This window comes from Antedon bifida, chromosome 10 (assembly GCF_963402885.1).
Source record: "Antedon bifida chromosome 10, ecAntBifi1.1, whole genome shotgun sequence".
NCBI classification, from domain to species: Eukaryota; Metazoa; Echinodermata; class Crinoidea; order Comatulida; family Antedonidae; genus Antedon; species Antedon bifida.
This window is the reverse complement of record NC_136235.1, coordinates 17,844,864-17,869,618: the sequence shown is the minus strand read 5'-3', so window position 1 is coordinate 17,869,618 and position 24,755 is coordinate 17,844,864. Positions and strand designations below refer to the sequence as shown.

The window sequence follows — 24,755 nt, the reverse complement described above, 5'->3', positions numbered from 1 at the left end:
CATTGGTGTGTAGAATGACTCCTAGACCTAACGTACAAGGTACAACACATATAGCACACCAACAGTATTATCATCAAAGTTATAAAGTGTTAAAATAAAGGTCCTTCTTGGACTATCAATGTTAACACCGGAAGTTATTTATCAATCGATTTTCTTCTATTATCTAATCTGTTAAAAACATAATCGTGTAAAACAAATATCAACATCTTTTTGTACAAACATTAAAAATATACTAGTAGGCCTATCTATATAACATACGTAATAATATCGCTATGATAGTTTACCAAGAATTCAATTACATATTTTACCATTTATATATTACATTGTATGTTCCATTAATTTCCAAACTTTGCCGATTCTTGGAACTTTCAATAAAATTGTATATTACAGAATTTGCTTATGATACTGGACATCAGAAACAGAAACAATACAGAAAATCAGGTGCAACATCTAACTCCACTTATTAGGACTAGGCCTATAACTAAGAGAAGAAGAATAACATTACAATTCTAGGCCTTTTAAGATTCTATATTTTCTATAAATCGAACGCACATCAACGCTTATAAATTTAGATTTCGCCGGAATTTCAGTTCATATCTAAGCTAACAAGTCTTATCTCGTAGAACGTCGCTTCCATCCTGTGTCAAAATGTTTCAACATTTATCGCTCAGATTTTGATTAAACACGTGGGCTTTAGTTCAAGTAATTTACTTATAATATGTCTAATTACAAGAAATATTTAAAGTACTTTAACAATGTAAACACATTACTGTTGGATCAATAACGAACTTAACATACCTAACCGATAACATACACATGTATCATTCAAATCTAAGATAACGAACTTACTAAAAGAATTCGACAATCCATGATAAATATGTTATTAAATAAATAAATAAAGAATCAACAACACAGGATTCGATATTAAAAAGAATGTTAAGGTTATAATTTTATTTTCTTAGGTGAATTAAGGTAGGGAAGAGTTAACTTTCTCCGATTAAGACTGGTGTTTGAAACAGAATAAACCATATTTATTTATGTGTTTAAATCAAAATAATAAAAACAAAATACACCAGTGTATCTTTGTTGAATTAGACCAGTCTGCTTTCGTTCAACTCATAAACATTCATTATTTGTTTACTCATTGATTGATCAATCTATCGATTACTGTCAATGATGTACATCTCAAATTTATGCAAATACCATAATACATCCCAAGTACCCACTTGCAAACCTTTTATGTAAACTACACACCTACCAATGTGCACAATAAAAAGGAAACAACCCGTTCTCAACCTTTTTACTCAAGAATAACTTTGTGACTTAATCCATAGCTCACGGCACCCTGAAATCTAGCGTGTGTTTTATTGTCGATCATTAGTGACTTAAAAGGCAATTTCCGACATTGGTTCCAGTCGCCAAACAATGGATTCATTCGCGTATGTAAACATCAATTCTAATTCGTCAGTTTTTACTATTGTTAAAAATAAATCAATTTCGTTTGGCGGAAAGAAGAAATGAAAATGATCATGCATTCTATAATCTAATATTGACATGAGTAAGTTCATTTTAACAAAATGTTAAGAGGCTAAAGAGGCTTAGGAACCTTTCAAATTACAGATCTAGCTTCTGATATGATATTCTTCGTTGGGAATTATTCTTAAAATTATTATTAGTTCAAGTTAATGATAAACAAGGTAAGTTGATTTCTAAACATGTTTTTATTAGTTTCTTAGACAAGTTTGATTTTTGTAGATGGATGTGGGTGAATATGGGATACGATTGGGTACACTAGGTTTCCAGGATAAAGAAAAATACCGTATTCTGTATAATCTAGAAGTTAGAAGGAATGTTTTCGTCTTAATAATAACGGCATAATTAAACTATGTAGTTAAAATCAGAATCAGTATAATAGGCATTAGCGAATGACTTATGATTAGCTGCAGAAATACATGGTTTGTTATAGTAGTTATAATTTAATATTATATTAATATATTTAAGGTATTTTCATACATTGTATAGAAACGTGGGAGGCAAATATGTAGTGTTTACTGGGGTGGGACATAAATGCGGCTGACACAAAGGGGTCATTATGGGCCTCCAGCAGTGGTGTCTGTGAAGAGGACTCGATAGATTTCTATCGATTTATAGATTTAGTGTAAAATCTATTGATGTTGATTTCAATTTTCTGCATCATTCTGTATATTATATAAGGTATATAATATAGCCTACAATTGTAAATACCAGTGACAATCATCTAAATCATTGTTACATCCAAATAGTGCGGTGAATATGTAACATTTTTGGGGGACAGGAAAGTCAAACAAACTGTTTTAAATATTTTGTAAAGGCACCATTTTAGACACGATCGAATAATAAAAACGATACAGTTTTTTGTATACATAATAATATAAAATGTGCTTCCAAATGTTTAACGAACTAATTCAAATTCAATTATATTCTTAAAGCAGCGTTTATGCATATTTTTTCGGCGCCGATAGGAAATTGTATTATTGTGAACTTGCAGATCAAATTTGTTTTTAATTTAGAGTTACAATAAAACGCTTGTAATCTTTCTATTTCTGTAACAGTGGAACTACACATAGTCACTATTAAATGTTGATGATGAGTAGCGCCTGATCGGTATGTTTGCTATGTACTTCACAGTGTCAATATGTAACCAGTATATATACCTTCGAAATCCGCTGTCATTGTTATCACTTAGTAATTAGGGTCACCTTTGGATCTTAAACAAACTCATTCCTTTCAGATTTATAACTTTTTATCACTGCAGTTCAGACGAATTGTTATTTGATGGGAGTGTACATGCTTTCTTTCAGAGTATGATCACGGTTAAAACCGGTATGAAGTAGCCGTCAGAGGGAGGAGATTCAATTCACAGAACGGCAAGTAGTTGATCCTCCGTTCAATCGCTATTAGCCAATGAGGTGTTGTAAGAACCATAATGAAATCTCAACATATGCACTGATTATTCGTTGAGTGGGAATGGAATATATTACACTTTATGAACTTTATTAAAGAACTTAACCACGAAAAGAAGACAACTCTATCGGAGTCTTACAGGCAAACAACGCGAATCAGTTTTTCTCATCTTTATTTGGAAGGTATTCAACAATCATACAGCTGAAAAAACATGTGTTTTTGAACTTGAAGTTTTTCTTCTTAATGGATCATCAGTGATATTACTTACCACGTCATTTTTTATAGTAAGAGTCAGCGATTCAGTACACTTCAGTCGACAAACCTGACACACTAGTAGCTTCTGTCGTCATGAGATTTTGTTAACAACGAAATCGAGAGCGAACAAATCAGAGGAGACGTGTGCTCCAGTTCCCCTTGTACAAACGCTTGGAAATAAGGGGCTTTACGACCCTTGGGGAAGGGTCTGTTTGGTGTTCATGTCAATTTGAGACCAAATAACGTATATCCGGAAATGCATTATTAACCGTTTTTCCTGATCACGGCGAAGTAACTTAAATCAAAGTGACTGTGTTGCCAGCGACGATTAGCGAAAACAACATTTACTAATGGCAAAACATATGAACATGCTCGCCTAAATATGTTTCGGAAATCGGCAACATTTCGATAGGTCTAATTTATCTCAGTGTACGCGTCCCACTGTGCGTTGGGAACGCGTTACATGCCATATCTAATTGCGATTAGATCGTCTGAGGTATTCCCAAATTCCGTGTTCAACTTACCGTACATAAAAAGGAACCACAACAATACGAACACTTTTTACAGATATTTTGAACCACCTGTTGCTTAAATATATTCGGATGTCTCACTTGCATATCTAACATCACTTTTATGATCTTATCGTTCGATTGAGTCATTACAAACAAGTATCAACATTATTTTATTGATCATATTTTTCGACAGGTGAAATAAAACAAAAGCGTCAAATCTCTGAATGGATCCTCTATCAAATAGGTTTCTATGACAACTAGTACGCACTCTGAATTGTGTCAATTAATTGCTATTTAAACGGCGATAGTGTAGGATATATACACTAACTCATCATGGAAATACGGAGAATTATCTTGGTCTTTCAACTGCTAATAATAGTGTTAGTTATTGATGCGAAAAGGTCTAAAACGAACAGTAAGTGTGCTATTTATACTATTTTTATGATTCAACTATGAAAAAATTAATGCAATTCTTTATTTCAAATGATTAGTAAAAAGTGTATTTGTCCAATAGAACTCTTGTAGGCCTATGTAATGACAAATTACCGAATGAAAAACAAGCAAGGATCAATTAGCATTTCCCAGAAAAAAAAACTACAGAAAAATGATTGAAATATAAAAATGGAAAAAATATGGTGCCTTTATATATCTAATGTAAAGAGTAAGGATTGAGTATACATCCTAAACATGAAATTTATGTTTAATTTTTAAAAATATTTTTTAAAACTTCAGGCAAATGTTTTAGTATTTAGGTGGCATTAATAGATAAGAGAGAGAACATGTCCCATTTCAACAGCCGTGCTTCATAACAATTATCATCAACTTTATAGGTCTAGATCATGGTTAATAATTGACTTATACTTTTTTTTTCTTGGAATGCGATACATCTCTATTGTTTCATTACAACGTTTATTTTTAATCACGTCCACAATTTAGAACATTATACAATGGCAATACACGGTGGGTTTTCTAAATATACAGTTTAAATATTCAATTAAGCTCTGTCTACACTATCAAACTTTATGTGACAAAAAAATGTGATGTCATATCACTACCGTATTTGGGCATATCACTAACCTATTTGGGAACATCACACTTTTTTTATCAAACTAGTTTGATAGTGTAGACAGAGCTTTATACATTTTAAAAACACTGACTATTTTCTTTCGATTATCTATATGATTCTAGTTCACCATAATTACGGTAATCGTCAATTAGGTTATTATTTAGTTTTAACGGTCTGATAACGATCGTTGTACCACAATTTCATGTTGTTTACCTTTTCAATTATTTCCGCGTTGGGGATATCAGACATGAATGATACAGACGTACATCAATAACACACGTCGCGTCCGACTTTCACTCGCGTAAATCGAATTTACACGGGTACACACATCCCCATACATTTTGATCTAACGACTGCGAAACCCAAAACTTCAGTGTCAAACGCTAATGGCGAAGCAAGTAGGCCTACTGTAGTCTAGACAAAGGAGAAACCTACGTTATGTTTAATATTATCTCTGGTAATATGCATAATCATGTTAAGCTCTACACTATCAAACTAGTTTGACAAAAAAAAATATATGGCAGTGGTATTCCCAAATATGGCACATCATATTTTGTTGCCACATAATGATTGATAGTGTAGACAGAGCTTTATATAATACAATTTGAACAAAGAATAATATTGCCACATGGAAATTTGAAATTTCCCGATTTGTTTTAGTTTTGAATTCGAGCAAACACAAACACTAGTAGCCCTAACGATCGCCGATGGATTGCTATGAATTCCTACACGATTCAGTTAATAATTTCCTGTCTGTTGATTGGCCACTGATGGTTTCCTTCATACACGATAAGAGGCCTACAAACATGCTTACGCGTGTCACTGTCAACAACACAGGGTTATTAACTTAACTCAAACTATTTCTTTGTATTTCGTCATATTTAATTAACAGTATCAATGGATACAGTTATTCACTATTACAGCTTGCTAATGAACTTACTGAATGCTGTCTACGACGTTATTATCGATCAAATTAACTTTTGAATGACCGAATTGTTTTAGAATTTGCTAACGAATGTAAAAATGTTCGTCTTATAATCATTTCTAGTTTTGTATTCGCATGTTTGACGAAGCTACGTCCTGTTTAACAATTGAAGCCTTGTCTTTAAACTAATAACTTGCGCATTACTAAAAATGAATCATTGTTTAGACCATTGAGAACAGTTTTTTCTTTATTGTTCAGACACGGGTCTGTTGTTGTCCAAGTCACGTGGTTCAAGTAAAGGAAACATACTTCACTAATAATCAGTTAAATATTGATTTAGTTAAACATTGTTGTCATAACATTGTGAGCCTAAAAAAAGTAAATCAATGAAATTAAACCAAATCACATACTTGTATTCGATACGACGCTTTTATAGTATAGGCCTTGATTGTATATTTAACTTTTTCTGAGTGTGCATATTTTATTTTTTCCCCAGTTCATTAGTATTTACATAATGATATTCGCTAATACAGTGAACCAATTGAGTTTACAAGAACACGCAAAAATATAACATACACACAAACACACAAAATCTTCATTTATTTAAAAATGTAATGTCCCCCAAAAACATGAAAAATGAAGATTAATTAAATCAGACTTTGAATAGGTTACTTTGTAGTTTTAATAAAGTTAATATCATATAAAATGACAACACAAAAAAAACTACATTGATTGGCAGCCACTTTGACTAGTATTTTTTGCTTTAAATTTAAGTTTTTTCAGGTAAATACAATTTTTTTCTCGATTCAATTTTGTTTAAAGTGGATAACTATTATGTGACATTAAAATGGCATATTCAACAACAAAAATGTAAACAATTGTTTTTTCAGACAATACATCTTTAAGCTACAACCAGGCGGCCCATACCCGTTTCATGATTTCATATTTTCCCAATACACAAATCGTACAAAAGATAGAACAGGACGATAAATCGATAAAAAGTGTGAAAAATCCCAATTTAATCGTGTAATACTAACAATAGGCCTAACTGATGTAGTGCTTTATACCATGCTTATAAAGGCATATAGACCTAACATTTTTTAAACTTAGAGAGAGAAAAAAATTAAAATGTTTCGATGGCAAAATACCAAACAATGATTAATAGCACTCAAGGGTACAAAACACGAATTAAAATTATTACCTTATATTACACTACGAGTGATATTATACACTACGGTTATTTCCTATCACATTTATATTTATGATCCATTATAAGGGCTAAAGGTCATCTTCCATGTCTTTAGTCAGTTCGTCCCACACCAAAGTAGGCCTTAATGCTATAATAACAATGAAGTATGTAAGGTTATAATAGAACCGCGTTCACAAATATAGTGTTTCTAAACTCTATCTATCAAATAAGGACTGTAGATAACAATTTCTATAATAATTGGTCATTTGCATCGCTTTCGCTAATCACTTCCTTAAACACCACAATAAGCCAAAACAGCATCTAAAAATGTATTTTACTTTAAATTGCGCCTAATTCCTACCGATTTCTTCTTTATTAAGTGTATGAGATATACTAAGTCGTTATGTATTAATTTGAAACCATTATTATTCTTACAAAGGTCCTATGCCAATAATTTATACAAAAATATTGAAAGGGTCACAATGTCATCACCCCAACTCGACATAAATGTCACCCAGCAGTTGTAAAATATGAGTGTAGGCTAGTTAGAACACAGTTAAGCGTTCGAATCATAAATAATAACATAATATCGTTTTACATAATACATATCTGTTGATAATATAAAATATAGAGAATTGGAACTGACAAGGAAAGAAGAAAATTAGCTAGGCATACAAGGACGCTGCTGTCTGCCTCTCGTACCCCGACAAAACAAATCAAACCGTACAGTATGAGGCCTAGCAACTATAACTCAACAATTAATGTTGAACTCACTGGGAGTACTGTGTAAAGACAGGAAAGTTTACGAACCTTATTTAATTCTAGGTTCTGCAATACTCTAGAGCATTCATTATAATAGTCATGATGTAAGTTTAGATTAAGTACATCAATTCAAATTAAAACTGATGTCCTATAAATAAAATAAAAACTAATGTAACATAAGGTTAACATAAATATACGAGAGAGTAGACAGAAAGACGACAACGTAGGATTCCTAAGCGGTCATCATCATACTTTTTTTTTAAAGCATGGATACACAGAGACTTACGCGGATATTATTGGTTTTGTCTCGTCTACGTTTTTGAGGGGTCTAGGCCTAGACCAAAAAGTCGCCCTTATTTTTTCTACACGTACGATGGATACACAGAGACTTACGCGAATATTATTGGTTTTGTCTCGTCTATTTTCAGAGGGGTCTAGGCCTAGACCAAAAAGTCGCCCTTATTTTTTCTACACGTACGATCCTTTATCTAGCTCATTCTACATAATTAGGCATATATTGTCCAATCACAGGCAAACTATGTAATACAGTCATCACATATTATGTATTTGTATTTTTTAAGTCAACTTATTTCTCCATGTGCAATAAACTAACCTTTATTATGATACGGTAGGCCTATAGGTGAATTTGCATATGGCTGAAATGGCATAATGAGTAACTGGACAGAATCAAGGAAAATGTTAATGTTGAATTATATGCCAATATCTCTCCACTAATAAATGAAATATGGCACATTTGCTTTTTGATTTCTTCTTAATTGATGATGGGAAAGTACAATGAACAAGCCTACTATTCATTAACGAAGGTTGTGTTTCTATGCTTATGCGTATTGTACATCACGTTCTAGGGTCGAATAACAATAATAAGACATCACAAAACACGTACAATGTATCGTTGGGCTAAAATAAAAATTAACTTTGAGATTTGACGATGTAAGGTAAAGCAACCTATTCACACGATTTGTGAATGTAACTGTCGTTAGTTGAGCACATGTGTTTCCACTAGCAGTACCTGCATCCGAAGTCGTGCCAATAAATTCCAGAGAGGGTCGCCTTTTCCATAGACATTATTCCCCGAGCACGTTCTCACGAGCATTACTCAGGACACGTTGAAAAACGCGCATCGAGAGTGTGCTATCATTCTCATTGCATAAACGACGGAAGAAATTCAAAATGAAAGCTACGTTTTACTAATGCTAAACAACTTATCAATTGGCCAGCAAGTGACGATTAATATTGTAAAGAAATTACAAAGGCGTGTAAAATAACTTGACAAAAATAACGATACAACTTATTAAATGATGAATGATTTAGAATGGTGTAGGGCCTACTCGACTATACATTGTAAAATATTATTGTCACGCCTTTTGAATGGGAAAGGTCACTGTTACATTCATGGTTTAAATCTTGAAGAATAGGGATCACCCATATGATGATGATGATCTGATTTGATTACAATTACAACCTCTATTAAGGGGACACCTTCGGTACCCAGCAAAGTGTCCCTAATGGGTTTCCCTTCAGTGAAATAAGGTTGACCGTGTGTTAAAACGTATTTCCCTCGTTCATGGGACACGTACGAGAAAATGTCCCCTTAATAGAGGTTTCCTTCAGTGAATAAGATTGACCGTGTGTTAAAACGTATTCCCACGTACGAGAAAGTGTCCCCTTAATAGAGGTTTCCTTCAGTGAATAAGATTGATCGTGTGTTAAAACGTATTCCCACGTACGAGAAAGTGTCCCCTTAATAGAGGTTTCCCTTCAGTGAATAAGATTGATCGTGTGTTAAAACGAATTCCCACGTACGAGAAAGTGTCCCCTTAATAGAGGTTTCCATTCAGTGAATAAGATTGATCGTGTGTTAAAACGAATTCCCACGTACGAGAAAGTGTCCCCTTAATAGGGGTGTCCCAAAGAAAATTAATGGTTCATTGAATCAAGAATGTCATTGATTATCATTGTCGATGATATTGTTTATGACGTTAATGTTTATTAGTATAGTATCTTAATTATTAACTCTACAGCTCACTATGTCGGTCGGTTGTTCGGTTTGTTGGTCGGCGGTCGGTCGGTTGGTCGGTCGGTAAACACTAACTCAAATTTGCGCACGCGACTGCAGCCATGTATATGGCCTTGTTTATTGTCATTCGTATCTCATGTGACTGATGATACAATCCTAATAACATAGGCAAAAAAATCCCATAATAATGGTACAAAAGCAGACAAGTCTGAGTTCGAATCTTGGTTGGAACGATTAGTGCTTTTCTTTTTTTTTCAGTTAAAACCTTTTTTTATTTAACTTTACAAAGTGGACCGATTGATTGTTACCCGTACGGATTAAAGCATGAAGTTTGGTTCCCACTAGGACGCAACCCATGGACGTAAGCGCAACGTAAGTAACGTGACCAATCACAAGCGATGGATTATCCGAACTGTCGCTTGTCATTGGTCAATTCGATTGCGTTGCACTTACGTCATTGCGTTGCGTCCTAATTGTGGGAACAAAGCTTTACAATGCTTAATGTTGTTTAACTCAATTATAGACCCGAGTATATTATTTATTAAATCGGGTATACAGTATTCAGTTTTTTCGTGTTCACAAAATCAACAAGTTGTTTCCGAAAGTTGAGTGAATGTAGGGTAAAGCAGAAACTTGTTGACACCCACTCGCTGTGTAACTCGCATTTTTATGAGGTACTCGGTAGAGCTAAGAGCGTTTACTTAAGGCCTAGCCCGTCTACTCTCTTCGTCCATGTTATCATTGTGTAAATATGATTTTATATAGTAAGGTAATAAACTATTGTACTGTATTAAGATATTTTTGCTGGCGACGACGTCACTTCCAATAATTCAAAGAATACTTATACAATACAAATACACATTGTCGTTGTTTTCTTTACGAATTCCATAATTTGAGGGTTTATTTATTTGATAAAAAAAATACGTATTTCATTTTTATATTCGGCGATGTCAACTCGCGTTGGCTTACCGTGTGTGGCATTTACAAACAATTTTGACAAATATTTATAACCGTGGGTCTCATTTGCAAATTTATGACTTAAACAATTGTTATGATTATGAATTATAGAAGTAATAATAGAAAGTAGGTCTATGTATTATATTATGTAGCCATACTCTCAAAAGACTTATACGGGATACGACATTAATAAAGTCAGTGAAATTGAATAATATTAATATGTCATCACCTCTCCTAGCCACATGTCGACCATGTCGGATACTCTAGTCATAGTATTATTGTTATTCTGTTATTGTTATGCTGTTGTTGGTCTTTGATATCACATCAGAATATATTGTGTATTGTGAATCTGTTATTTCTATTTAATATACACATGTTCACATGTTGCATTATTCACATGTGCACATGTTCAATGTAAACGTCATGTTCACACGTACACATGTTCACAAAGTCCATAAATTCACATATGCACAAATTCACATGTGCAAATATGTGCACATGTTCACACATTCACATGGGTACATATTCACATGTTCACGTGTGCATGTTCATATGTTAACACATTCATATATTCACATGTGCACATTTACGTATTCACATGTTCATATGTTCACACATTTATATATTCACAAGTGCACATTAACATGTTCACATGTGCACGTTCACATGTTCATATGTTCATACACTCATATATTCACATGTGCACATTCACGTATTCACATGTTCATATGTTCACACATTTATATATTCACAAGTGCACATTAACATGTTCACATGTGCACGTTCACATGTTTAAATGTACACATATTCATATGCTCACATGTGCACATATTTGGTTCAGTAATTCTCTAATTAACAAGGTTTGATTGAGGAAGCTTGATAATTGTTAAAATAATAATATTCATATTTCAGTAATTAATGAGACGTTTTGTTTGTCTGTTATGTATCAGAATTCGAAACTACATTCTACTAATTTAATTCAAGATTTATGTGAATTGTATTGCTAGTCATATCCGTTGCGTTGGAGTGATAATTCCTCAATGGTTAAATTGTTTAAGACAAAATACGGTATCACTTATATTATTTTAATTATAAATGATAAAATATATGGTCCAGTTCATGCATTTTCCCCCGTGAATTTTATGCACGACTTTAAAGGAAACTCCAGATAGTGATGAGCCAGTCCAAAATGTTTGCCTACAGTAACCAGGCTGATGTAGTGGTCAGTACCTACACATTTCTCCAATACTGTATTCACTATTTTATGGATAATATCTTTATTAGAAAATGCTTGTAGATCAAATTAATACATGTCCCAATAACCCTAATTTGATCAACCTTTTACGTGGTCTTAAATGATTTGCTATAAGTGATTCTCTGTCACTATTTATGCTTAACTACGAATTTAACAAAATATAAAGCATATCGTGTCCAGTTGTCAACTAAAGTACTTACAAAAGTGGAAGTTTGAATGGTCGTTGGAATATATTTGGTTAATTCACTAATCCTTAAATCTGTAGTAACCGATGGTATAGGGACTCTTAAAGTCAGATGGCACAACTTATCAAACAGTATAGCTGCCCGGTTCGATGATACTTTAAACTGTCGTTAAGAGTTTGTATGGAAATGTCAATTTCATAGAAAAGTTTAACTTGCTGACGAGAAGACATATTTTTTTTTGGAAAAATTAAATTGTTAATTTTAGTGTTATGTTTAAAAAAAACTGTTTCAATTTTCAAATGTTAACGTTTCGATCGGATCTATATTTATTTATATTCATCATTCATCAGAGAAAAACTTGATGAACAAAAAATACATAAATCGGTAACTTCAATAAAAGGGTATCCCACATCAACATGGGAAGAAATAATTTTAATTGTTTTTGTTCTAATTAATATTAACCAAAATCAGTTTTCTATAGAATATAAAATAATAATAAAAACAGCATTTTTAATGCGCCATATATCCAATCAATTATTGCTCATAGGCACAGGGCATACATGATTTTGTATAAAACCATTATAAGAATTAAAACAACTTCAGAAAACTAAAAAAATACCATAAAGGTCTACGACAATTAAAACTAGTGATACTACAGTATTTAAAAATGTTAAAAAGATTTTATAAAGGTAAAAATGTATATTTTTAAATTTTATCAAACGTTTTAATCAAACACTAAATTAAAAAGATGTGTTTTAAACTAATATAATGTAAACCGTTTGAAAAAAATACAAAGCATGTGGACAATTTCAGATTAATATTTGAATTTGAGTTTATATTTAGATTTATTTTATTTTAAATGTTTTCTTCAAAATAGAACGTTAGAGATTAAAAGGAAAATTACAAAAATATAGGTCGATGATTATCGTTTATTATCATTCATCGAAAATGCATAATTATATTAATATCAAAATGCATAAAGACAATCAGTTTTAGATTAAAATTATGCTCAACAACATAATGATGTTTACAAATTACATTAAGGATTATCGAATAAAAATATATTTTTTATAGTAAAATGATTCACCCCAGAGGCAACGACCCAGTTGTTTTCCCATAACGATTGTATAATCGATAAATGCACTATATGTGTTTAGAAAACTGATTTAATACTTCGTTAAATATATGTTATCTAAGTAATATTAATATACTACTAAATGTATAAAACGATATTAAATGAATAAGCACATCCCGACTGAGATTGCAAATGACGTAATACAACGTTGCATCTTATTACCAAATTACGAATAAGCCTAACCAAAGTATATTTGACAGGCATAAATGTATACCGTACAACGTCGAGGGTATTAAAGATTCGTTTATCCAATCAAATTTGAACAATAGTACGAAAGCCCCAGTTAGGACGTATGCATCAAGCAAAATGTTCCGGGTTCGAATCTCGGTTGGGCCCGGTTAATTAGCAATTCATAAACGTATTCTAAGATTATAAGATAATTAGAAAGAATATTAGGAGGTTATTTTTTTTCCAGATGGTGACCTAAATATCTGAGTATTGTATCCGCACCACCATCCGTTAAATGTATATCTGCGCATGTTCAAACACCAATCAACATAGTGGCAACATCCGTAACTAACACACACATTTTGAAATTGGGGTATAGTCATGTACGGAAACAACATCTTATGCTACGCCCTATTGTTTTGTGGTGTTCTGCCAAAGAGGAGTGAATTACGGTACAATATCAAACCTAATAATAAGTCCTACAGATTTAATTTTTAATATTGAAGATTGAAATTTATTATTACAAATTTGATATAAGACTGCTCAATAAAACGACAGCAGAATACCGTTGACATATTACTATTCGTTTAACTTGGTATTATTAATACTATGAATGATTATCATATCAATCAGATCTGTGTCTGTATCTGATATTATAATTCTTTTTTTCTTTGTATTGCTAAATACGGTATCATCACACCGCGCACGAATAGTGTACAGTTAGTGACAGTATTATAAAATCGTTCGTGGCCGAGAACTATCAAACACGTTTAACGTAGCTTAAACATTCGTGTAATATTATTATCTACAAATAAAACGTTAATTCTACCAAACGAATAATTAATGTCCGTGATAGATACGACACGAACGAACCTCACTAAACGCTTGTGAATCAAGTACAGCTGTAACAGTGTTTTAGGCCTGCTCTTTCTATTAACAAAATGTCGTGCCGTCAAAACGCGAAATAGACATTTAAATTGGAAATGGATTGTAAAATGTGAATTTTGTTCTTTAAACGTAAATTAATTAAGTTATAGTGCAAGAAAATTGTTTTTGGTCTTTTTTGTTTTAGGTCTAGGCCTAATTGTATTACAATAAATATTGATGGTTGGGCCTACTAATCATACCAATATGGACGTTTGGCACCAAGTCCACGAACGTTATTTATTAATCTCTTCCGATTATAAAAATTGATTTGATAATGATATGTTATTATGATAATAATGTAGTTAAACTTGTGATTTGAAGGTAGTTTGAAGGTAAAATTACGAAATTTTTAACGACAAAAAAGAAATAAAAATGACACGATAAGTTAAGTTAATCTCTTCAAATTGTAAAATGATAATGATATGTCATTATGATAACAATGTAGTTAAACTTGTGACTTAAAGGTAGTTTGAAGGTACATTTACGAAAAGCAAATTGTTAACGTCAAAAAAGAAATAAAAATGACACGATAATTTGAAAGTAATGTCAATCATAGCTAACTACCTGATAAATTATAAAATCATGTTGAAAATCCGCTTATAAAAATAAGCCATACACAGGTTCAAGTTGTGGTAAATATCTTAAATACTTTATCTTTCTTTTTTGGTAATCTGGAAATACTGGAGTGTTTTTATCATCGATTTATAAATCTTGATTGATATAAAGGATGACGGAACGTGCATAACAACAATGTTTACACTAAGTCCTTACTACTTAGTGTATTAACACAGAGGCATGGTGAAGTAAATCCACAGACTAAAAGTTGACATGTCTGCGTAGTATATTCACAAAGACTAGATTTAGATATTTGGAAAGTGACTTGTTACTAACTGACAAGGTATGCTATTTAGGAAGCTCGCTTAACGCATTTGAAAGTTGCAATATCATACACTGGCTGGTTTGATTTAGCCAAGATCAGAATTTGCCAATTCTATAATTTGCCAATATGGGATATTAATAATACTATACCATTATTACTTTGTTTTCATTATATTATATTCGAATAAATTTAAGTAAACATAGTTCTAACAATAATAAACAAAAATGTGCTAAAATAATGCACATATGCATATCATATAAAGTTATGTTGAAATAACTGTAAAATATATATTTTGTCTTCTGGTTTTTAGTCGCGTTCAACGCGACTCTACAACTCACTATGTCGGTCGGTTGGTCGGTTGGTCGGTCGGTTGGTCAGTCGGTCTGTCGGTAAACACTAACTCAAATTTGAGCACGCGACTGCATGGTATATGGCCTTGTTAAGCATGTAATCCACTTTTCCAGTACATATGGTATTTTTTAGTTCAACTAATTCATAATTAATTAGATTACAAAAAATGCAACAATCACGGTATCATATATTGCTATCTCATACATTTAATTAAACTTAGGCCTACAACGGCTTACTAAGACGTGAACACATCTGTTCCGTAGAACCATAACCATCTGCATAATGACGTCATTATAATAATTAATATGCATGACGTAAGAGAAATACAGACAATATAATAAATGGATAGATGTATTACATTAATAACTTAGATGGTGTGAACGGATTGTTATTTGTTGTAGTCATTTACGTGCGGAGGTAAAGTATCATTCACACTTGGAATGATATTTAACACGCACGTAAAACATGTCTGTGGAGGTGTCAAACACAAACAGTTTATCACAAGTTGTTCTCGAGTAGTGTTATCATTTCGCACTTCTCTAACTGATTATCCTGTTATAGAATAGTGTGTACAGCGTCAAGTTTTCAATAATAGTTATCGTGTAAAGGGTCGTTGTCCAACAAGACTAGTCATTGATAAAATTGGTTACGAATGTGACGTAATTATCCGAAATTAATGGACAGACAAGAACTTTATACATAATACAACAGAATAAACGATAAATTAAATACAATATATTATTATTCAAAATAATTTAGACTAGATTAACTATTTTATTTTCAAAATAAAAACCATATTAATTAGTGACACTTTTAAATGAAAACATTTACAAAATCAATAACTAATATTCTTAAAAGTGTTTAACAGTTTTTTAAAATATAAATCCAAATACAACTTACTGATTAAATTCAAAGGCAAATTACTAATAAATTCAAAGAAAAATTACTAAAGAAATTACAATGTTGTGGATCTCAATCAACACATAAAACTAAGAAAGAATGTAAACCAGAGCGGTAAAATAAAATAAGCAGAAGAAAGTGCCAATCTTTAGGAAAACACTATTACTTCGTCAGGGCTAATAATTGTTTAAATATTAAAATATATAATTATTCAAATAAACAGACTGATATCGACATGATATTGACCTAGTCTGTTCACAATGATTTTACTATCAACGCGATTATTTTGTGTGTTCGGTTGACTTTGATCTAGCTATATATTCTGTGTTATTGAATCGATTCACATAACTAGCTGCAACTGTTGTAATATTGAATGGTTAATTGCTATTGATAAGATCAAGGCGAAGTGAAATATTGCTTGTCTGAACGCAGGCTTGAAACCGGAAGAAACCCAGCTCAACTGAAAGGAACTAGTTGCGCAAGAGCGCTTACATCTAATATTGCTTGTCTGAACGTAGGCTTGACGACCTGAAACTGGAAGCAACTCAACTCAACTGAAAGGAACTACTTTCTTGTGCGCAAGAGCGCTTACATCGACTTTCGTGCAACTGAACGGAACCAGTACATTGCGACAAAGAAAATATTACGATAATATACCTTAATGTAATCGATACATTACTGGAGGAGGGTATTGGAGGCAACCTTTTATAGTAATTAAACTAGTAAACAAAATTAACCAATTGTTTTTGTTTTTTTTTCCAGGTTGTCCAAAAGGTTGTGAATCCTGCTCTTCTTTCAATGGTTGCCTGATGTGCAAGCCCAGATATTACCTGCTTTTAACTAGAATTGGCATGATGCAAAAAGGCACCTGCATCAGGACGTGTCCTAGTGGACATTATAATAGTCATACTAAAACGATAGATAAATGTGATAGTAAGTGTGTGTCTTCCTTTTAAGAATTGGGCTGTTGATTAATAAGCTTCAATCATTATTTGAAATATAACGTTATTATTTGAAATATTACTTAGGCCTACTAAGATTTCAATGTTCAAAGAAGGGACGTAGGCTACTCATTACAGTACAGTAATACAGTACATTAATATCAATATGACAAATATTTGATCTTCTTTAAAAATCAATTTAAATAATCAAAAGTCCTGATCACGTTTAATTCCAGATAAGACATGTTCGATTTACAGTATGCCATGTGAAAAGTCCCTTCTATCGATTCATTTAAGTTCAATAAGATACAAAATAATTTTAACCCCAATTTATATTGTCTCTATAATTGCCCTAATGATTTTTATTTCAGAATGCCGCGTAGAAAATTGTGATGTATGTTTTAGCAAAAACTACTGTTCCAGGTGTTTATCTACGCATTTTTTTTACTTGGGAAAATGTGTAACGACCTGTCCACGGGATCACTACGCTGATAGAAAGACAGGGGAATGTAGACGAATAGGTAGGTATTGAGAAGATACGATTATAGTATATACAGTAAGTCTCAGATATTTGGAAACACATAAATAAACATCAAAGGGGCTTACAAAAAAAATATGTAGGTCAAAAATAAAGATGAAGAGATAATTAAAGAGATAAATGCAGAAAAAGAAAATAAAATGAATAGCAAATTGTCAATTATCCTGTTTCGATAACAATTTAGGATGTATTTGATGTAATAATCATCATAATTTTTATTCAATCAATCATATAAAAGTAGCTTCAACTGTGCTATTTACAATAAAATAATACCTATATCAATAAACTGTCAAGGTTAGTTTCGCTAATTTTTTGGTTTTTAAAAAAGAACTACTAATTCATTACATGATACCTATTTACCACATTATAAGTGTATCTGTCAGTGAGTGTTTCAGGCAGTTAATAACAAAATAAAAACTTACGTACAAAATCCATAATCGTCAAATACGATAACCATAACGATGACCTCATTCAAAAGTTTAAATGCCCTGAATTAAGTTAAGAAGTAACAGACCATACTTTATTGACGCTATTCAACTAATCATATTATTGTAAAACTGTCATATGAGCGGTACATCTAACTTTGATTGCGTAAATGTCTTCAAATTATTACAGCCACAGATAGTAAAAAAACTATTATTATGTCTATAATGGCATATGCACTGCTGATACATTCATCCACTGATCATTTACTGGTTCAAAGTCAATAACAATTATACAAGAAAAAAGTAGAAGAACAAGATTGAAAGCATAGAAATGGTACATGGAATGGAGATTAAAGATTATACTAGTTAGGCCTATTAAAGTGTACAGTAATAACACGTTTATAGAAAAGTTTAAGAAAGAACATTTTAAACTTATAGATTTTGACCAGGAGAATGCGAAAAAATATCCAATTAAACATTAACCATAAAAATTCCAATAAAATTTGAACCATGACCTTGTAAAACAGTAACAATAAGAAAATGTGCGAGAGAGCTTCGGGATTTTTGCAGACTAACACCATTTTGTATGCTTTGTCAATTCTAGAACTTTTCACTATCCATTAATATTTACTAACAAGGCATGTTAGAGTACAACATCAGTAGTTTGTTTATTTCGTCTGTTATAGTTTCAAAGCAAAAAAAAAGCATCATTAAATTAAATATTTTAAAAATTAATGTTAGTTTATATTATCTATTTTATTTTCTTCACATCTCAAGGAGATCCCACCACAGAGGAAATGAATTTGCAGATTTCCTTGGCCTAAGTGATGGGTAATTACTGACCACTAATTTTAATGAGCATACTCCTTAAAATTAATCGACAGGTTTCCTAAAACTCGAGTAAATTAGACTACACTAAATATAAAAGTCAAGGTTAGTACACTTAATTGGCTGGAACTTACAAACACATTGCGTAAAAAATTTGTAGATATCAACAAGATAGACTAATCTCTCCAACGCATTTATCTCAATACTTCATAGTTGATTTTATGTGCCTTATGATAATATCAATTATAATTAATGAAATACTCCACCCAAGCTTTACATAATTAATAATTATCTATATTTCTATAATTATCTAATCCAGGATAAGCTAAACATCAATATCATATTCTTTTTAATATTTGACAACGTATACTTCATGTACATTCTACATACTTTATGTAAATTACGGTATGATATATCAATCATAATTAATGAAACACTCCACCCTTTACATAATTAATGGTTATCTATATTTACTAATCCAGGATAAGCTAAACATCAATATCATATTCTTTTAAATATTTGACAACGTATACTTTATGTTTATTTAATATCATTAATATTAATGAAACAAATTAATAATGAAATAAAGTATAATTATAGTATATTAATGTAATGTTTACTATGGCTTACGCATAACTAAACTAATGTTTGTGGTTTGAAACAGTTTTTAATGAATAACCAAATTGTGAAAATTAAAAAAAAAATAACATGAATCTAATCTAAAGGTCTGTCTACACTATCAACCTAGTTTTACAAGAAATGTTTGTTTCCAAATATGAAATTGATATACCCAAATATGGATATGACGTCATGTCCATATATGGGCACATCATATTTTGTTGTCACATAACGTTTGATAATGTAGATAGAGCTTAACTCTAATACGTATTATAGTTAACATGACTTGAGAAACTTGGTAAAAAATTCTGTTACAGTTTGCAATATTGTCTATCACACTTTTGTAATGAGCCTGTTTTATTTTAGTGTAATTAACTTTGTGTTTTACTTTGTTGTAATTAGTTATTACAAAGTAAGCAGAATCAAACGTTACATTATTTATTAAGTACGACAAAGTTTATTACAAAGTACAACAAAGTTTATTTACAAATTACGACACTTATTACAAAAGCTTATTATAGATTTCGTCAAATAATTACAATGTGCGAACAGGGAAGAGATGTATTAACACTATTACAAAGTATGTCGTAACACACATCATTTAAAACAACTGAGACGATCATACCCAAATCATTGGTCAGAATTAACCGAAATATTAGGCCTACAGAAGGAAAGTTAGTCACCATTTTTGTCCAGCCTGATAAAGACATCAGCTTGGGTCTTGTCAGCACTTTGTCCCCAGTGAATAAACGCTTATTAAACCAAAACCTTATACAATTATCAAATCGCCACCATGTTCATATTGTCTAATTATATCCAGCTTTTTGAAAAAACGATCTTGCTCTGTTATTCATATATTGGATTTAGATTACGTGATTTTCTTTTGGCGTAAAACTTACTTGTGCAAATCCGTCCTGATACTTGAACTCAGTTTGTACCCCAAGAGATAAACATGACGGTGTGACATTTCACTAGTTGACAAACATGCTTTTGACGGTAACATTTTATAAGTATACGGTCAATACAAAACATTCTTTAAGTTGAATGTACTGAAGTTCAAAAGTTAAAATGTTCTCACCAATGACTGTTGTATTATTTTTTTTTCTAATGCATCGTCAGTGTTTTTATTAAGTTTGTTTAAAGTTTGGTCAGTTAGTTTCGTAATAGAAGAAATAAATCCGCTTCAAAAAACAAACTTGTTCTGTATCAGAACGTCGATATTATGTAACTTATTATGGTGTTAAAACATTTCCGTACCACCTAAAACAAATAATTAAATTCATAGAAAAGGAAATAGAGAGAATTGGACGCTAACATTACACGCTTTATACTTTCTAAAAGTAAAACGATTTCTAAAACGTCTTCTACCTTTCTCAAACGCTTTCCAATTCTCAAATCTCGTTTATACACTTTTTCAAATCTCTGTTTAGTGTTGCGAGAATCCTATTTTAGAGGTAGCTCTTTCATTATAATTATCAATACGTAGTTGTCTGCAATAATAACATATGTAGCCTAGTATAACCGGCAAAAAGCCTAGGTAAAATGGAGAAAAAAAAACAACACTATCTTTTTAAATCGGTGGAACTAAATAAATATTATTGATCTGGTCAGTCTAGTGAGGCCTACATTATTTACGATTTTGATGAGGGAGTAGGCTTATTCTACTCGGAAATAATTTCTTTGATATGATGCGGAAATTACCAATCTACATCCCATGGCTGTTGACAGTCATAAGCTATATTGACTTTGTTTAAAGTTGCCCACTAAAATACTTTCGCCTTCTTTCAAAATCCTTAAGGAGGCTTGGTAGCCTGCTTCCTGACGCAATTCTACCCAAGCACCTGCGCTGGCGTGTGGGTCTGGGATTTGACACAGGCGGCCTAAATTTTATCTCAGGTGTGGACGTGCGAAATCAGGATATTGGTAAAATGTGGAAAATTGCAATATCGCACTTCAAAATTCAACACATACCAGGTAAACATATGCAATATATTTGGACTTTAAGTGACACTTGTGATCTAGCAGCCAATAAGAATGTTCTGGGTTTGCGTATTTAGCCAATCAGGGACTTTTGTTTATGAAATGCGTGGTGACCGAATTGCCGAACGACTAAGAGAACTTCTGAATTATGACCAAAATAATTTTGTTTACAGTTTTTTAAAAAGAATTATATGTCTAGTTTAACGTCAGTTTACTGTTTAAGTAAATATTTATAAAAAATAATTTAAAGACACCATTATTAAAAAATGATGTCTGTTGTTCGTCTGTAGGCCTACAAGATATATAGAATATATTTCGTTAACAACAAACTATTTTTAAAACCACGGCCACAATTTTTCTACAAAATATACTTACATTATCACTAAAAATGGTATATTCAAAGTTTTATTTATTCATATGAATGTTCTATGTTTTAGAGCAGGGTAATTGATTCATAGTGTATAATTATGTTATAAAGTCATAAACTAATTATATCACACTGTATGATATTTTGTAGATGTTTTTTTATCTTGCAGTCGACTGTGAGGTAACTGACTGGAGCTTATGGGGGCCATGTGGCAAAAATGGGCAATACTGTGGCTACAAATGGGGCTTACAAGCTCGGACAAGGGATATAGTGGTCAAGCCAACACCAAACGGTATGCCTTGTCCGATCATATCAGAAAGTCGACAGTGTAAATTGAAACGTCGATTTTGCTCTGGTAAATATATATCGTTTTCTATATGTTGTTTGGGATATTTAATTTGAATACTGTAGGCACATAGGTCTATGTTTTTCATTCACAGAGCGCCATTGTTAAAATAATTACGCAATGATTATATTAATTAACGATAGTGACAATGATGGTGACGAAAATAATACTGATGAATGTAATTATGGTGATGATGATGATGATGATGATGAAGATGATGATGATGAAGATGATGATGGTATAATTAGATAATTATGAAGATTATGAAAATGATGGAGATGGTGATGATGATGATAATGATGATAATGATAATGAAGATGATGATGGTAATGATGAAGATGATAATGATTATGATGAAGATGATGAAGATGAAGATGATGATGGTAATGATGAAGATGATGAAGATGAAGATGATGATGGTAATGATGAAGATGATAATGATTATGATGAAGATGATAATGCTGCTGCTGATGATGAAATTCAAACTTAACCTATATTTTATATTTGATTATTCAAAAATTTGTTCTTTTCAGATACTTTACCTAACGAAATTGAAAAAAATAAACATAAAGGAAAACGAAAGAAGGGGAGAAAACAACGAAAACATAGAAAACGAAATAAACAAAGAGATCCAGAACGTAGGAACAACAGAGATCGTTATCTAAATCCAACACTATATCAACAACCAACTGAAAAATGGGATATAGTACGGTAAACTTACAGACATTATAGGCCTCCATAAATTGTAGGCCGTCAGAATTCAAAATATCCGAACTGTTACTACAGTGGAACTACGTCCATCGTATATATAAGCATGAGCTTATAAACCAACTCTTAATTTACACAGGACATGAAACTCATACTTTAAGCGGCAGACTTAAATTTATCATACTGAAATAAATGGACCTTCATAAATTGCAAAAGTGCCGTTGGAATTATAAGTATCCGATCTGTTAGGCCTACTACAGTTAACTGCGTCAAACTTTCCCACCAGGACACACGAGCGTACAATACACCAACGTCCGCGTATATTTACCCAGGACATGGAACTACTGTAGGCCTAAGCGGTTGAATAACATTATAAACTGAATTTTTCAGCAAACGTTTTCTATAGTTGAGTACAAAATCTATTGTGCTTCCAAAAATTTTCAAACATTTTGTACTTTAAAAACTATTATATTGACATGGAAATGTGATTGTCGATTTGTTTTGGTAGGTTTCTTTTCAATTAGCTTACAATTTACAGAATTTTAGAAAAGTGTATAAAATGAAAATAAAAACCTCAAATCAGAGGAGAATGTCAGGTGTTGTTGGAATGTTAACAAATTTTGTGTTAATTATTCTAAGAAAGTACCCGATGAAGAAGTTGAATCACGCCCTCTTTTGTTATTTATAATCTTACAGTACACCATTGTGTAATAGGTTTCGTTTTTTAAAATTATATATTTAGCTACGTGTTGTTATGTACTGTTTGATAACTGTATCTGTATAAACGTATATTTAGAATATTAATATTGTATATTTTGTTACCGAATAATTACTGAATTGTTTTAAGAATCATTATTCGATGGTAGCTTATTTTGTCAGTTCTAGCTTTAACCGTGTGTGTCACCACACACAGTTGCGTAATGGATTTAAAGCAAACTATATTTTATGTTTTTCATATTATTTTGTAATGCAAAAAGATAGTAATTATTATTTCTTACAGTTATACTACATAATTCAACAAAACTAGTTCTAGTAATTCAGAGCCTTTCTGAGAATAATACTATGTGTTTCTTATTTATTCCTTTTCTTAAAATAGCTGGTTCTTACACATATATAAACTGGTTACCCAATGAATAATAAAACAGTCTAATTTAACAAAAAGAATGTTTTATTAATGTTAGACATTCAATTGTAAATGTTTATTGAATAAATGTATTGAATAATACAAGACATTTACTGCTGTAATATGTTTGCATTTCCAATTTTATTTTAAATGAGTGACACCCATGATAATTACAGTAAGTATAACCTGTGAGAAATACATATTAAAAGCCGTACTACACTGATCACAAACCGAGAATGAGCGTCCGAAAAGGTGCGACTAATAATATTGTTGAAGTTTCACAACGATAGAGGGCTCACTTTATTAATTTTGCTCTTTACTGTGTTCGTGCCCTTTTAGACACTTGTGTATATATTTGGTTGCCGTCCTTGTTTATCGTTTTACTTGGTTTTCATGTCACTTTTTATGTCCAGCGATAAAGTAAAAATAAACA

General features: G+C 31.8%; 2 protein-coding genes across 2 annotated transcripts in view; one reads left to right on the top strand and one right to left on the bottom strand.

Annotated features, from left to right (window-relative positions):
- The window catches only part of LOC144853724 (ectonucleotide pyrophosphatase/phosphodiesterase family member 7-like), a 54,097-nt gene that overhangs the window by 29,045 nt on the left and 297 nt on the right, over positions 1 to 24,755 (bottom strand). The gene's annotated exons all lie outside the window — the stretch shown is intronic.
- On the top strand, positions 2,890 to 24,332 carry LOC144853731 (R-spondin-2-like). The gene is made up of 5 exons (XM_078711526.1): positions 2,890 to 4,125; positions 17,211 to 17,381; positions 17,761 to 17,910; positions 22,315 to 22,500; positions 23,025 to 24,332. The coding sequence occupies exons 1-5, from the start codon at positions 4,044 to 4,046 to the stop codon at positions 23,204 to 23,206; spliced, it is 771 nt and encodes a 256-aa protein (XP_078567652.1). The 5' UTR covers positions 2,890 to 4,043; the 3' UTR covers positions 23,207 to 24,332.